Genomic DNA, 12786 nt, shown 5'->3' on the forward strand with positions numbered 1-12786 from the left:
TGAGGGACCGGTGCGGGGGGCAGGCGGGGGGGTTTCTGACCTGGTGCGTGGTGAAACTTGACCCTTTCTACCCCGCTTATCACCTCGCTTATCGCCTCGCTTATCGCCCAGCTTTGCCCTCCAACTGCCACGCATCCCCTTTGTTCTAGGCCTGCCTGCACGGCCTGCACGGCCTGCCTTCCTCGCTTTGCAAGCTTTGGTAATTCGTACTCCTCAGATGATGTAGACTGAGGAGAGGGCACGACAGATGATGATGATGATGATGTGAGGGCAATTGGGCTAGGGGAACGGGAAATTGATGGGAAATGCATACTAGGGCCTGGTGTGGGAGACGTGAGCCTGCGCTTCACTCCCTTCCCACGTGCAATACCAGATTTGCCCATAGGAGCCTTTCCTTTCCCAGAGTAAGTTGGGGGTGGTGGGGGGGAATCAACACGATCACTTTCATCACTGTCACTATCAATGGAAAATGGTTCACCACCAATCACTGCCAAATCATCACTGCTTGCTGTGAGTGTGTCACTTTCACTGCCACAATCAAGAGTAGTACTTACTGTTTTGTCCAGCTCAGTTCTAATTTCAGGAGTGCTCAACCCCTTCTGCCTCGCCATCGGCAGTTCCTTTACCGGTGTAGAGGTAGAGGGAACACTAGCACTAAACATTGTAGAGGAGGAAGCGAGCGACGATGAGTCGGGACGGAGCGCCATTATCACGCAGAGCTGGACAGATACTGACTGACGCGGGTCAGGGCAGGGGTGGGGGGGGTCCCCTCGGGGTTGGAGGAGGGAGGTGTGGGATGGCTGGCGTGAAAGAACTCGACAGCTACTCTTGCGTGAGAATATTTGCGCGCCGGGAAAACGCGCGGTGTTCAAAATATTCACGATCATTCCAGAATGCCACCCGCGGTTTGGTCCAGTTTTGTCGCCGTCATTCTGGAATGACACCCGCGGTTAAGGGGTTAAATCACTCTCCCCCCTTTAGTTCATGGAATCAAAGTGAATATCGGCTGGTCCATTTGTCCATTTGATTACGGTCCATGTGATTACTGATCCTATTGATTATTGTGTTTAGCTTATATGAGTGGATTAGCATAAGGCTGTAAATGCCTTTTTTTACAGAATGAGAAAATCAATCCCAAAGATAGAGAAGTGTCATACAAAATGTATAAGGGCTATCAAAGTAGGATTTTCAACCATGTTGCTTTAATCACATGGTCGTATATCTGTTCTGGGATAAAGGAAGGATTGAGGAAGAGAATGGTATACCTAACTACGGTACCTATTGGCCGCGGTGGCGTTTACGGCCTAATGCTAATCCACTCCTCATATAAGATTCTTCAGTTGCGCATTTAGTCTTAGAGAATATTCTTTGGTGATAACCTTTAAGTTCCTTCCCGACGAGTCCGTCAGAGACCACAGGACTATATCCATGCGTATCAGTATTCTTGGGATATTAATCTAGTGTGTAAAGATACATATTTCTGGAGTTAACCGGTATATCCTCGTTATTGAATATTAATTCAGTTCGTGAAGATTCATATTTCTGAAAAGTGTAACAGTGTTCTTTGAATATTCTGTTTGAGAAGATTCATATTTCTGTTGATGTAGATCCTCATTATATTTTGTTTGGTATCATACCCAGTCTGAAGAGTAATCTGTGTCTCCGTTCTTAATGCTTAGTAAATCTTAGGTTGTCATTTTGAGTTTGAATTTTGCTATCCTCCAAGGAGTGGTACAGACGAGGTTCAGTGTCCCACAGGGTGTGCTAATATCTTACTGCTCATGCCCTCTTAAGTAAGATCATGCTACCCTATTTCTCTTAATCTCTAAAATTCTCAAATAAGATTATGCTACCCTATTTCTCTTAATCTCTAAAACTCATCCAAAAGATCAACTACCCTCATTTTCCATAATCTCTAAGAAATTCTCACCATTACACTGGTGGCATTTGCGGTGGTATCTAAAAGTCTGAACATTATACTGGTGGCAGCGGTGGGATAAGATATTGTTGTGGGATAAGATACTGGTGTGAGATAGAATCCCTCAATAACAGAACACTGGAGGCCCACTTAATCTCGCAATATTTCTTGAATTAATGATCTTTAAAGCTCCTCTAGGACGAGCAAAATTGTTCTTCACTGATAATAGAATCAATAAAGATTTTGAAACACAACCTATGTATTTTGTGGCTTGGTCTAGTGAAGGGAGGAGTAAGGTGGAAGATGAGAGTTTGTTGGAAATTAGGGGTCACATGTCAGGAAGAACGAGTGTAGCTCAGTGGACCATTATAGCCGATCCGTTAGGTTCTCCCCCCTCAAAACAAAAAAATCCACACACATCACTGCATCGTGTAGTTGAAGTGTCGGTGGATGGAAGTGTGTGTGTTTACAGGATGTGTTCACGGTGAAGAGGATGCAGGGAGCCGCAGGGCGAGTGAAGCCCTGTTGCGAAGGAGATGAGTGGCTCTTGGAACCCCTGGAGGGGGCCTTTGAGCCTGATCCGGTGGTTGAATAGTTGCCGCCCGTGAGAGATGCCCTTCCCGGAGACTTACTGAAGAATGTCGAGTGTTGAAGCTGGTTATTGCGGTATTAAGTCAAGAGATGGAGAAGGAAATGTGTGCGGGTCGGACTGTCTGACTATTGACTGTGCCAGAGTTCAGAGAGTTTCATCTTGTTTCGAGATTCACAGGAGTTTGGGTTATGGGCGAGCCCAGTACAGTGCGAATATTAGATGACTTTAATTCAAGGGGAAACCGAGGAACCCCCTCAACTTAGTCAACACGATCTAGGGCGAAACAGTGACTTCAGGACCTAACAGGCACTCATCAGTTACTAGGTGGAAAGCTGGAAGCATAAGAATGAATGGACAGGAGCGTGAATGGGATTTTCATAAAAAAGCAGACTTTACCGATCTACCAGCAGACCCGCCGACATGTCGTAAAATTACCCCCGCTAATACCATTACGCCAGTCCTGGTATGAGACAGCCCTAGCATGTATTCAATATGGACGGTGGGTGTTAGCGCCGAAGTGGTGACATGTAGAGGTGTATGGAATGTAGGAGGACTACTGGGCCTTGGGAGCAGGCTGTGAAGCCTATGCCCAGAGTCGAGCATTAAAAAAAAAAAAAAAGTAGGTTGTATGAAGGGGAAGCACCCTAGGATGATTCTGGCAGCGAGAGTATAGGTCTGTCCAGGTGAGATGACCATGTTGCCACCCAGGCAGGAGGGTGGCTGGGGCACATCTATCCACTGAATTTTGAGTGTTTATGGTGACGGAGAAGTGACTCCATGGGTTATGTGATTTTTCTTGTGGACTGACAGGTGCCACTTTTTGGAGTCGTGTTCACAGTCAAATTTGGTAAGTCTGTCCCGTCCACACACACATCCCTAGGAAATGTAGATGAATGATCTGAATGTTGGCTTCCGATATTATTATTATTATTTTTTTTTCCAGAGGAAGGACCTGTGTAGTGCCATAATTTTAAGTATTAGTGTAAGTATTAGTGTAAGTGTAATCTAAAGCCTAGATAAAGTTATAAATACAGTCTGTAAAGTTCATTTAGCCGTTAGGTTCAGTATTTAAGTCTGGTCTTAGTTGATATAATGTGAACATGATTCTGACGTTGATAGTACTAAGTCAAGTATTGATGTGAATATGATTAATGTTTATACATAATGAACCAGCCGTTTTCCAACAAAGATGTATAACTGCAGAAGTTTAGTAGAGATTAAAAATCGCGAATGTCTTCTTTTATATTCTGATCTAGAGATTTACCTGCCGAAGTTAATAGTATTCCCCTTTAGAACTAAGTAGTGGTGAATTGAGAGTGTTTGAAGTAAGATTGTTGAAGATAGTCATTTGTGAAGTGCGAAATTAATGTTATTGAGTCGTGTTTACAGACACATAGGCATATAAACCGACACAGGTAATAAAACTGTTTGAATTCCTAATTTACTTGGCATCGTTAAGATTAAAGTTCCTTCACGCCTGTTACAAAAATTTCAACATCGGAAGTCACTTTTCTACGTATGTTGAGTGCAAACGTGTCTTTCATATTCTTTGGAGATCGAGTAGAAACAGAAATATTACAAAGTAATCAGTTGAAGTTTTAGCCAATTGCCTGAATACTGTGTTGATGCTTATAAAAAGGCAGGGGGCAGCGCCAACCGCCACACACACCACAAAGCCAGCCAGGAGACAGGACGTGTGTGCTGGGCAATCCCCAGGTCCTGTCCTCCCCCTTTACTGTTTTTTAACCAGCCCGTACCCCACTGACTGGGCTAATGTATGGCCCGGCCTGCACTATAGGTGCAGGGAATCTTTAAACGAACGAGTGAACGAACGCCAACTGCCAGACCGCTGTTCCTCTCCATATCGTTCACAGGTTAGTGCTCAAACTCTCCCCCTCCCCCCCTTCTCCCTCGTGTATTGAGTCGTCATATACATTCGTGAGTTGAAATGATGATGTTTTCCCTCATCCCCCTTGTACTGAATAATGAGATCGCTGTTCCTATCATCGTTGCAGACGAGAATTAACCCGTCACGTCCCGAGCTATTTCGCACCTCCGACACCCCCCAATCCCAAGGTATTTTCGATTTTTTTTTTTTTGGCTAAAACCTCCGCTTTTGGTGAGAAACATCAAAATTTCGTAGAAAAATCGCTTACCTGAGGTTTAAAATACTCGATCCAGGTAGCAGTGCCTCCATTACCTGACTGGGTTTTCTAACAGGCTGGCACCAAAGAAAACGAGTTCTATGGGAGGGCAACTATTTCACACCGCTCATAAACGGTATTTATTTATTTACTTGGTACGAATTTACACGTAGTACGAGAGTATATTGGTTTTCAAACAGTAATATAGGCATTATAAGCATTGTTTCACTCACTAACTCATCACCATACGAAGTACCTGACCTTCTTTTGCCACATTACCTGATCATCATTTCTGACTGTTTCTTCCTCTAATGCTTTGTAAACTTTGTCCTCCACATTGTCATCGATCTGGCCCTGAATGTCTTTATTGGCCAGGTCACTGGTAACAGGTGAATTGCCGAGACAATGGCGTGCGGGGGTGGGGGAGGGGGAGGTTATGCGGTGTAAGGCATTGTCCCTGCTTGGCATCTTGTAGAGGAATAGAGGAAGGTGTCCCGTGCATACAAATCATGCGCGAAAATTGAAAATTGTGCAAATTAGGAACCTTGCAATTGCACGACGTATCAGTACATCTATCACTATGTCAGATTGGAATTACAAAACACCCTCTTAGTTGTGGCCTATTATTTCAAAACATTTATCTACTCGAATTTTAAATGTATCTACAGCTTTGCAGAAACTGCTATTGTTGGTAGTTTATTCCACTGTTCCAGTACACAAATACTGTCATTTTTCCCTGTATCAGTGTTGCACAGTTTACCTTTGAATTTAATCCTATTATTTGTAGTCGCAGTACTGTAATGTGTTTCAAATATTATAATATCCTACCTCGTTGGATTTGTTAAGAATTATCATTCATCATCATCATCATCATCCGGACCTCCTCTCCCACCCTTGGACAGGGTGAGGAGTAGCAACGTCCAGACAGCCCAATTTTCCCAGTCCAATGGGCCATGCTTGCATTCACTCACCATTTAAGTCCCCGGAATCCTGTCTCCATCTGATATGCCAAAAACATTTACCATGTACTGTAGCTTCACATAAACGTATCCAACAGAGTTAATCCGAACGCTGTCACGTTAAAGAGAGGTGCCAAATCTTTGATCATGCACTTCTCGTTACCATATTCATCCAGCCAGCTGAATCTCTTGTCAGTCCCCTAGCTTCACCGACTTCCAAACCTCTCTTCCAAACACATTCATTCACCATATCCCCCCACCATCTCCTTGGCCTACCTCGCCTCCTCCCTCCTTCAGATTCGCTCAGATATACCTTTTTCATCACTCTATTGTTATCCATTCTCTCCACATGACAATACCATCTCAGTACACTGTCTTCGATTCTGGTGTCCACCGACTTTTTCACTACACATCCTTCACGAATCACAATATTTCGTATCCTATCCACTCTCTGTACTTCACATTCATTCCTCAGCAGTCTCATCTCCACTGCTGTCACTCTTGACTTCATTTTCACGCCACACCATAGTCTCACTTCCACATGTTAAAGTTGGCACTAATACTCCTTCATGTAAGCCTTGTGCAGCTGCAACACTCAAGCCTCTGTTTCTTATCAAGTCCTTCATTGCACCAGCTACTTTCCTTCCTTGTGTCACGCTACTTCCCACTTCTTTTGCACATTTTCCTCTCTTTTCTATCACTGTACCCAGGTACTTGAACTCTCACACCAATTCCAGTCTCTCTTCATTCACTGTAACATCACACTGGGTCATCTTCTCTTTCATTCACCATCACTTTACTCTTTCCTACATTTACTTTCAAGGCACGACGCTCACAGGTATCAGGAAAACTCGGCACTAGTCTACTAAGTTCTTGTCCGGTATGTGCAAGTAGTACATCATCAGGATACAACAAATTTGAGATATTCCATCCATCACCATTCATTACCAACACCATCCCCCTCTCCATTCCTCGTGTTTTTACTTCTCTCATCACCCCATCCATATATATATTGAACAACCATGGGGACATCACACTACCTAGTCGCACGCCCACACCGATCGTGAACTATTCACTCAGATCCCCATTTACCCATACAAATGCTTCACTACCATCATAAAAACTCTTGACGGCACCTAGCAGCTCACCATCTACACCTTACGTGTGCAAAACATTCCACAGTCCTTCTCTGTCTATTTTGTCGTATGCTTTTTTTAGATCCACGTATGCCATAAACACCTTATGGTCCTTATCACAAGCCTTCTCAACTATCTGCCTCACTGCACATATTTGATCTACACATCCTCTGCCACTCCTAAAGCCATCGTCACTCACCCGGATGATGTTTCTATATATTCTTCCAAATACCTTTCCTATATATATATATATACTGTATATATATAATTTCATCCTGCGTTCGGGCAAAACTCGTTCTTTTCGATGTCTCAAAACACTCATTTCCTCCGTCGTTCTAATGGCCACAGTCTTTCACTTGATATCGCCTTGCTTTCAGTCACACAACATTCTAACTTTCATTATTATTATTATTATTATTAAGTTGATAGTCTTTATTTTGCCAGTCAGAAGAAGCCTAATATTCAGAGTAACGTTGTCGCTGAAACCAAGCTGGAAAGGGAACATAAGAGCAAGGGGTCTAAAGGGTCTAAAGAATACAAGGTCTGTCCTCACTTGACCCCCCTCCTTCCCCCCAAAAAAAAAGTTCAGTCCCATGCCTTTTTTTAATGGCAGGAGAAAGATGATATCACGGGATAATTTGCCCAGAGAAATGCTATAAAAAATTTTCATTTTTTTTTTTTTTCCACGATGCACATTTTTATTGTAAAATTTTGCTCAAGCCAACAGTAAGACATACCCATCAAGTGCTGAGGGGTTGGGGTGAAGTTTGTGCTGTAATAAGATGACCTTTTTTTTATCGTTTTCTTAGAGTACAGGCGGCGTCACACTGGACCAAAAGTGACCAACATGCGAGCCAGTTTTGTGTGCCGCTAGCCAAAATGACCCATTGTGAGTGAGATTTTGCCTGCAAGGGGAAATGGATAACAATTTTTGCTCAGAGCCTGTTGGCACGATAATAACTCAAATGAGCTGATATTAATTTTTTAATTAATGAGAAAATATTCTGTTATCAATGAAGGAAGCTTTAACTAAACTTGTTAAGAAAATACAATTTAATTCTTGTGGTTTTTATTCATTTCTATTTTCTTTCTTGTGACATGAAATCGGTATTTGGACACTCTGGTGACCAGCCGTGCAGGTTGTCTGTTTTGATTCCAAACATTAAGTGGAAAGCAGATTGTGAGCAATACTCAATATATATCCTGCGGCAAGGAAATCTCTAGTAGACTGCCATGTAGCTCTGAAGTTGCTGAAGTATGTGAGCGGTTACAGAAGCTGAGGAAAAGGGAGTTGGGATGCCATGGTGGTTTGTTTACAAATAACCACGAGGCATTAAGGCAGATGACAGCGCTAGCTGTTTCGGCTGTCAAAAACACATGCGTGTGACAGCAACTTGGCTTTGCTAGCCATTTCGCGTCACAAAAGCTGCTTGCATATTAGCCACTTTTGGCCCAGTGTGATGCTGCCATAAGGATCTTTTTCTTAGGGAAAAATGTTAGCCTACTGCTCCACTGTAAATACTACACCCTTGGGCCACGTCCGTCACTTTCCTCCCTCAGTGAGAATAATTTGAGAGCAGAGAAGTATACCAAGCCTCTCTTAGCCTAGGAATATTAGTTAAAGATGTAAAAATTCAGGTTAATATTAGGCAACAGAAAATAAGTAGAAGAGATAAAAATTTAGGTTAAGCTTTGTTTCCGACCTTACTTTTACACTCCAGCAATAGAAAACGAAAGAGAAAGCACGGCAATAGATAAACGAATATAGTGAAATTTCCAATACTCTGTAGAGAAAGAGTAACAACATTCATTTTGACTGTGGTTTAGCACAGTATATAAATCAGTGAACTTTACAAACATGGTCTTGAATCACAGTGACTAATGAGCTGATTCCCAAATATCTGAATTAAGTACCTCAGTTTGTCAGTGTAGTAGATGTCCATGGCCCAGTCCACGGTAATTCCCCGCTTGAGCATGTAGTTGTCGTAGTGACTCTCGAACAGCAGGTAGGTGGATCCCCCGTGCAGGTCACCCATGGGAATACCAACCCTCTCTGACAGCATCTCGCCCTAGGAACACACATCACATGTGTTATATATTTATTTATTTTTCAGAAGAAGAACGGAGGGAGGAAAAACAAATTTAAAAAATCCATGCACCAGATTACAGGTGTTCTCTGTTCATAAAAAAAATCTGTAACAGTTGGATTTAGACTGCTGTATTGATGCTATGTACTGTAAGCTTTAACCCCTTGGACTGTCCTCTTGTTGGCTTGAGAGAGTTCGTAAAATCTCTTCTAGAGTTATTTAATTTCTCTGAGCTGTATTTCCATTGGCCTGGGAGATCTTGTAATTCCTCTTCCTCAGCGATTTATTGCAAGACCTTCCTAGGGTTCGGCCGAGAAACACCTTTGTTACCGAATTATTTACTGACTGATATACTTTCAGGCTAATTTGAGATTAACTTTTTGAAGCCTCCCCGGAGCATCTGGGACAGTCACAGAGGCTTTCCCAGGACCCCCCTCCCCCCTGGTGGTCAGTAGGAGCTTAATTACTTCGCCCGGACGGAGTCCAACGAGGTATTGTTTTTAGTCGAGATTCTTTATCTTTGTTTGCAACATTACGGAAAAACTGCTGTGTGAAATCACATGAAACTTTCAGGATATGTGGGCACTGGTCCCAAAAGAAAGTGATTGAACTTTGGGTGTAATCAAGTGACCCTGAAAGGTCAATATCAGGGTCACCGATTTTCAGGGGGCTATAACTTGACACCGGTTGAAGATAGAGGTATTTACTAGTATCAACATACAATAACTCCTCTATGGGCTTTCATTTGGCACCAAGACCTTTGATCCTGAGTGACCTTAAAAGGTCAAACTCAAGGTCACGGATATTCAGGGGACTATAACTTGAAACTGTTTGTGGATGGATATTTACTGTTTTCAGCATAGAGGAAGTCCCACATGGGTACCATTGCCTTTGACCGTAAGTGACATTGAAGGATCAAACTTATGGTCACGGGTATTCAGGGGGCTACTGTATAGCTCGAAACTGGCTGAGGATAGAGATATTTACTATTATCATGATACTTAAGTCTCAAATGGTCTTTCGCTTGGCACCATGACCTTTGGCCTTAAGTGACCTCGAGAGGTCAGATGCAAGATCACGGATGTTTAGAGGACTATAAGTTGAAAATGGTTGACCATAAAATAGCTGCTGTAGGGCGAGGTTTGTTGTGCCTGACACCACTTGTTCATGTTTAGAAGGATCACTGAGTTATGAATTTGTATAAACAATAAGATTCTTTATGAATGGCTGAAGTTAAAATCAGCAAGTGCCTTTTAAAGCTCATCATTTGGTTCAGGACCCATTTTCAGATTTCTGAGCCATATTTGCAAATATTCTTCAACCATGTTGATGAAGATTCTTAGACTAGAAGTTTTATAAGTGACTTAAAATTCTTTAAAATTTAATTTGACAGTCCCAAGAATTCTAAATTTGAGGATTTTTTCAAATATTTAGATTCTTTATAAATAAGCACTTAGTCAAAGTCATAAAGTGGCCTGTTATGCCTTTTTTTTTTTTTTTTTTTTTTTTTTTAAAGAAAATAGAGGCTCCGGCAGTGAACATCTTGGATGTTCTAGTTTTCTCTTAAACATATGTCCTTTGGCCTGGAAGATTTCGTAACACCTTAGCCTTACCGACTGCTTTTCTCTGACTCGTAATAGCTGTGGCGTGGGAGATTTCGTAACATCTCTTCCTCAGTGATTTATCTGGCCAATTATCCCTTTTTTTTTTTTTTTTCCTTTTTGCTTGTTACCGATACAAACTATGTCATTACTAAAAAAGCAGGAATAATATGCAACTCAATATGAAGTTGTAAAAAAGAAAAAAAATGGAAAGTACTGGCACAAAGTCTCCCATAGCAATGAGTATACAGGAATAACAGTAGACCTACAGTGCTTGGAAAACTTAGGTCAAGTAAAACGTATGACAGTACAGTGACTGCTGTATCAGTGCAGATCTACATGTTATGGGGCATTTGTCGCGGGGATATAGGCAAAAAACCTAAACTGTGTTTTTTTCACCTCTGCCTTACGTACAGTATTGAGATTATTTTGATGTATAAGAAGACCACTTATTTGCTTGTAAATAGGTTATTTTGCAATTAATACAATGCATGGGTCATGCATGACAGGCCTCGAGTCAGTGGAATTTGAAGTTCAGAAACAAAACTTAATAGAAATCTATGATGAAGCTGCTATTTTAATGATTACCTGAGGTGAATTAATGTTTATCACTAGTAATACCCTGGTCAACACACAAATAGAAATCTATACTGAAGCTGCTATTTTAATGGTCACCTGGGGTAAGGTAATGTCTATCACTAGTAAAACCCTAGTCATGATACAAATTGCATATCCCACATTATTTGCTCCATGTACCTGCAGCCACCAACATTTTCTAGTAAGGTGTGTAGCATGCATAGTATTCAGTATGCCACTTTTGCAATAAAGGTATCATATTCATACAAGTTTTTCCCTCAGCATAATAGTGTTTCTTTGTCAAATTTAACGAGTCTAGGAAAATTAGACCAGGAGATAAGGCAAAATGAGCTGTCGTCTTTTGGTGAGCCGCCAGGAAAAAAATCTAGTGTAACTGAGCTATTTATTGACCAAAATTTAATAATATTGCTACCTCATAATAGCATGTCCAAGTCAAATTTCATGTGTCTAGGTGAATTAAAGCAGTATATATGAAACAATATGTGTTGTCATCTTTCAGTGGGCTGTCCTGAAATACTAAGTTTCAAAACAAAATCTTCTATAAATTGGCCATTTATTGATCAGTTTTGTTTATTCCAACACCATTTAACTCAAACCTCTGTGCACAAAAGAAAAAATGTCTTTTTAACCTTTTAAACTCTCCTCCTTATGTGTACGACACATATCTTGAACTTTTAGAATTTAAGAACAAATAATTTCCCGCCCAAAACAAGTTGGATGGATGAATAAAGAATTAGTTTTTTTTTTTTTTTTGTCATTAAATTCAAAGCAAATTACCCTTGAAATGAACAACACTGCAGCGTAAACAAAATCCAACAGCATTTTTATTGACACGAGTAATGTGTGCCGTGACAAACGCCCCTTATGAACAACGGTTTAATTGGTTAGCCTCATTTTATGACCAAAGAATATAGCAAAGAATGAAATTTTTAAAGCAGTCCACTCGAAAATTATTTTATTAATTGATATTTGAACTGTAATTTTCTTATATTAACTCATTCTTTCCCAGAGCTTAATGAAATTGACCAATGCAAAAAAAAAATGGAGAACACATCATAGTGTTGAAGGGGTTATTGAGGACTATTGCTAACACATTCAGCGCCAGGGATTCTCTTATAATGAAAACATATTGACCAACTATAGCAAAAAGGTAAAAGTACATCATCATATTTAACGGGCTAAATTAAGTTTAACAAAGCTCCAGCCACCTTATTCTGGAGTGACAATATCCAGATAGACTCTACAAAAACAGGCGCAAGGTTATAGACAAAGACTATATATAAAGGTTCTAAATTATTGTTATTTACTGAACCCTTAGACGACGAGAAGCCAATCCTAAGTTGAGTATAAGCATCAGGAGAGTATAATAAGTAAAAATTTTTGTCCTCGTCACAGGGTTTAGAATATACCAATAGCAGTTTTCAATCATCTGTACAAGGAGTGGACAATTAGGCGCTCAGAAACGAAGACAGACAAGAAACGTGAAAATAGAGAAAAAGAAAAAGTGTCTCCCACTTAAATTTTTAGCGCTTGTCTGCCTTCACTTCTGTTCGTCTCGGATCATTTACCTCACTGCCGATGGCCCAGAGAATGAGGTAGCGATCACACAGGTAGAAGTGTTCTGAGGAAGAATTCATAAAAGATATTAAAATTTTTTCATGAAAGTCTTCAAACCAAAGGAATATCAGGAATGTTTTTGTTCTTCATTTTCATTATAGTTTGGTTATGGTGCTTGGTAGCTGTTTATTATCA

At 40.9% G+C, this 12786-nt stretch overlaps 2 protein-coding genes across 2 annotated transcripts in view; one reads left to right on the plus strand and one right to left on the minus strand.

The window, feature by feature from the left end:
- LOC145406681 (DBH-like monooxygenase protein 1) overlaps positions 1-12786 on the plus strand; it is a 588166-nt gene that overhangs the window by 209525 nt on the left and 365855 nt on the right. The window lies entirely within an intron of this gene.
- The window catches only part of LOC145406679 (DBH-like monooxygenase protein 1), a 105845-nt gene that overhangs the window by 33739 nt on the left and 59320 nt on the right, over positions 1-12786 (minus strand). The window contains exons 7-8 of the mRNA XM_080277776.1: positions 12603-12655; positions 8664-8818 (exon numbers count right to left, since the gene is read on the minus strand). Coding sequence (XP_080133902.1) covers positions 8664-8818; positions 12603-12655 — 208 coding nt within the window. The remainder of the gene's footprint in view (positions 1-8663; positions 8819-12602; positions 12656-12786) is intronic.

The sequence above is a fragment of the Coenobita brevimanus genome, chromosome 71, assembly GCF_032717465.1.
Source record: "Coenobita brevimanus isolate Jiangsu-jjx chromosome 71, ASM3271746v2, whole genome shotgun sequence".
Taxonomy (NCBI): Eukaryota; Metazoa; Arthropoda; class Malacostraca; order Decapoda; family Coenobitidae; genus Coenobita; species Coenobita brevimanus.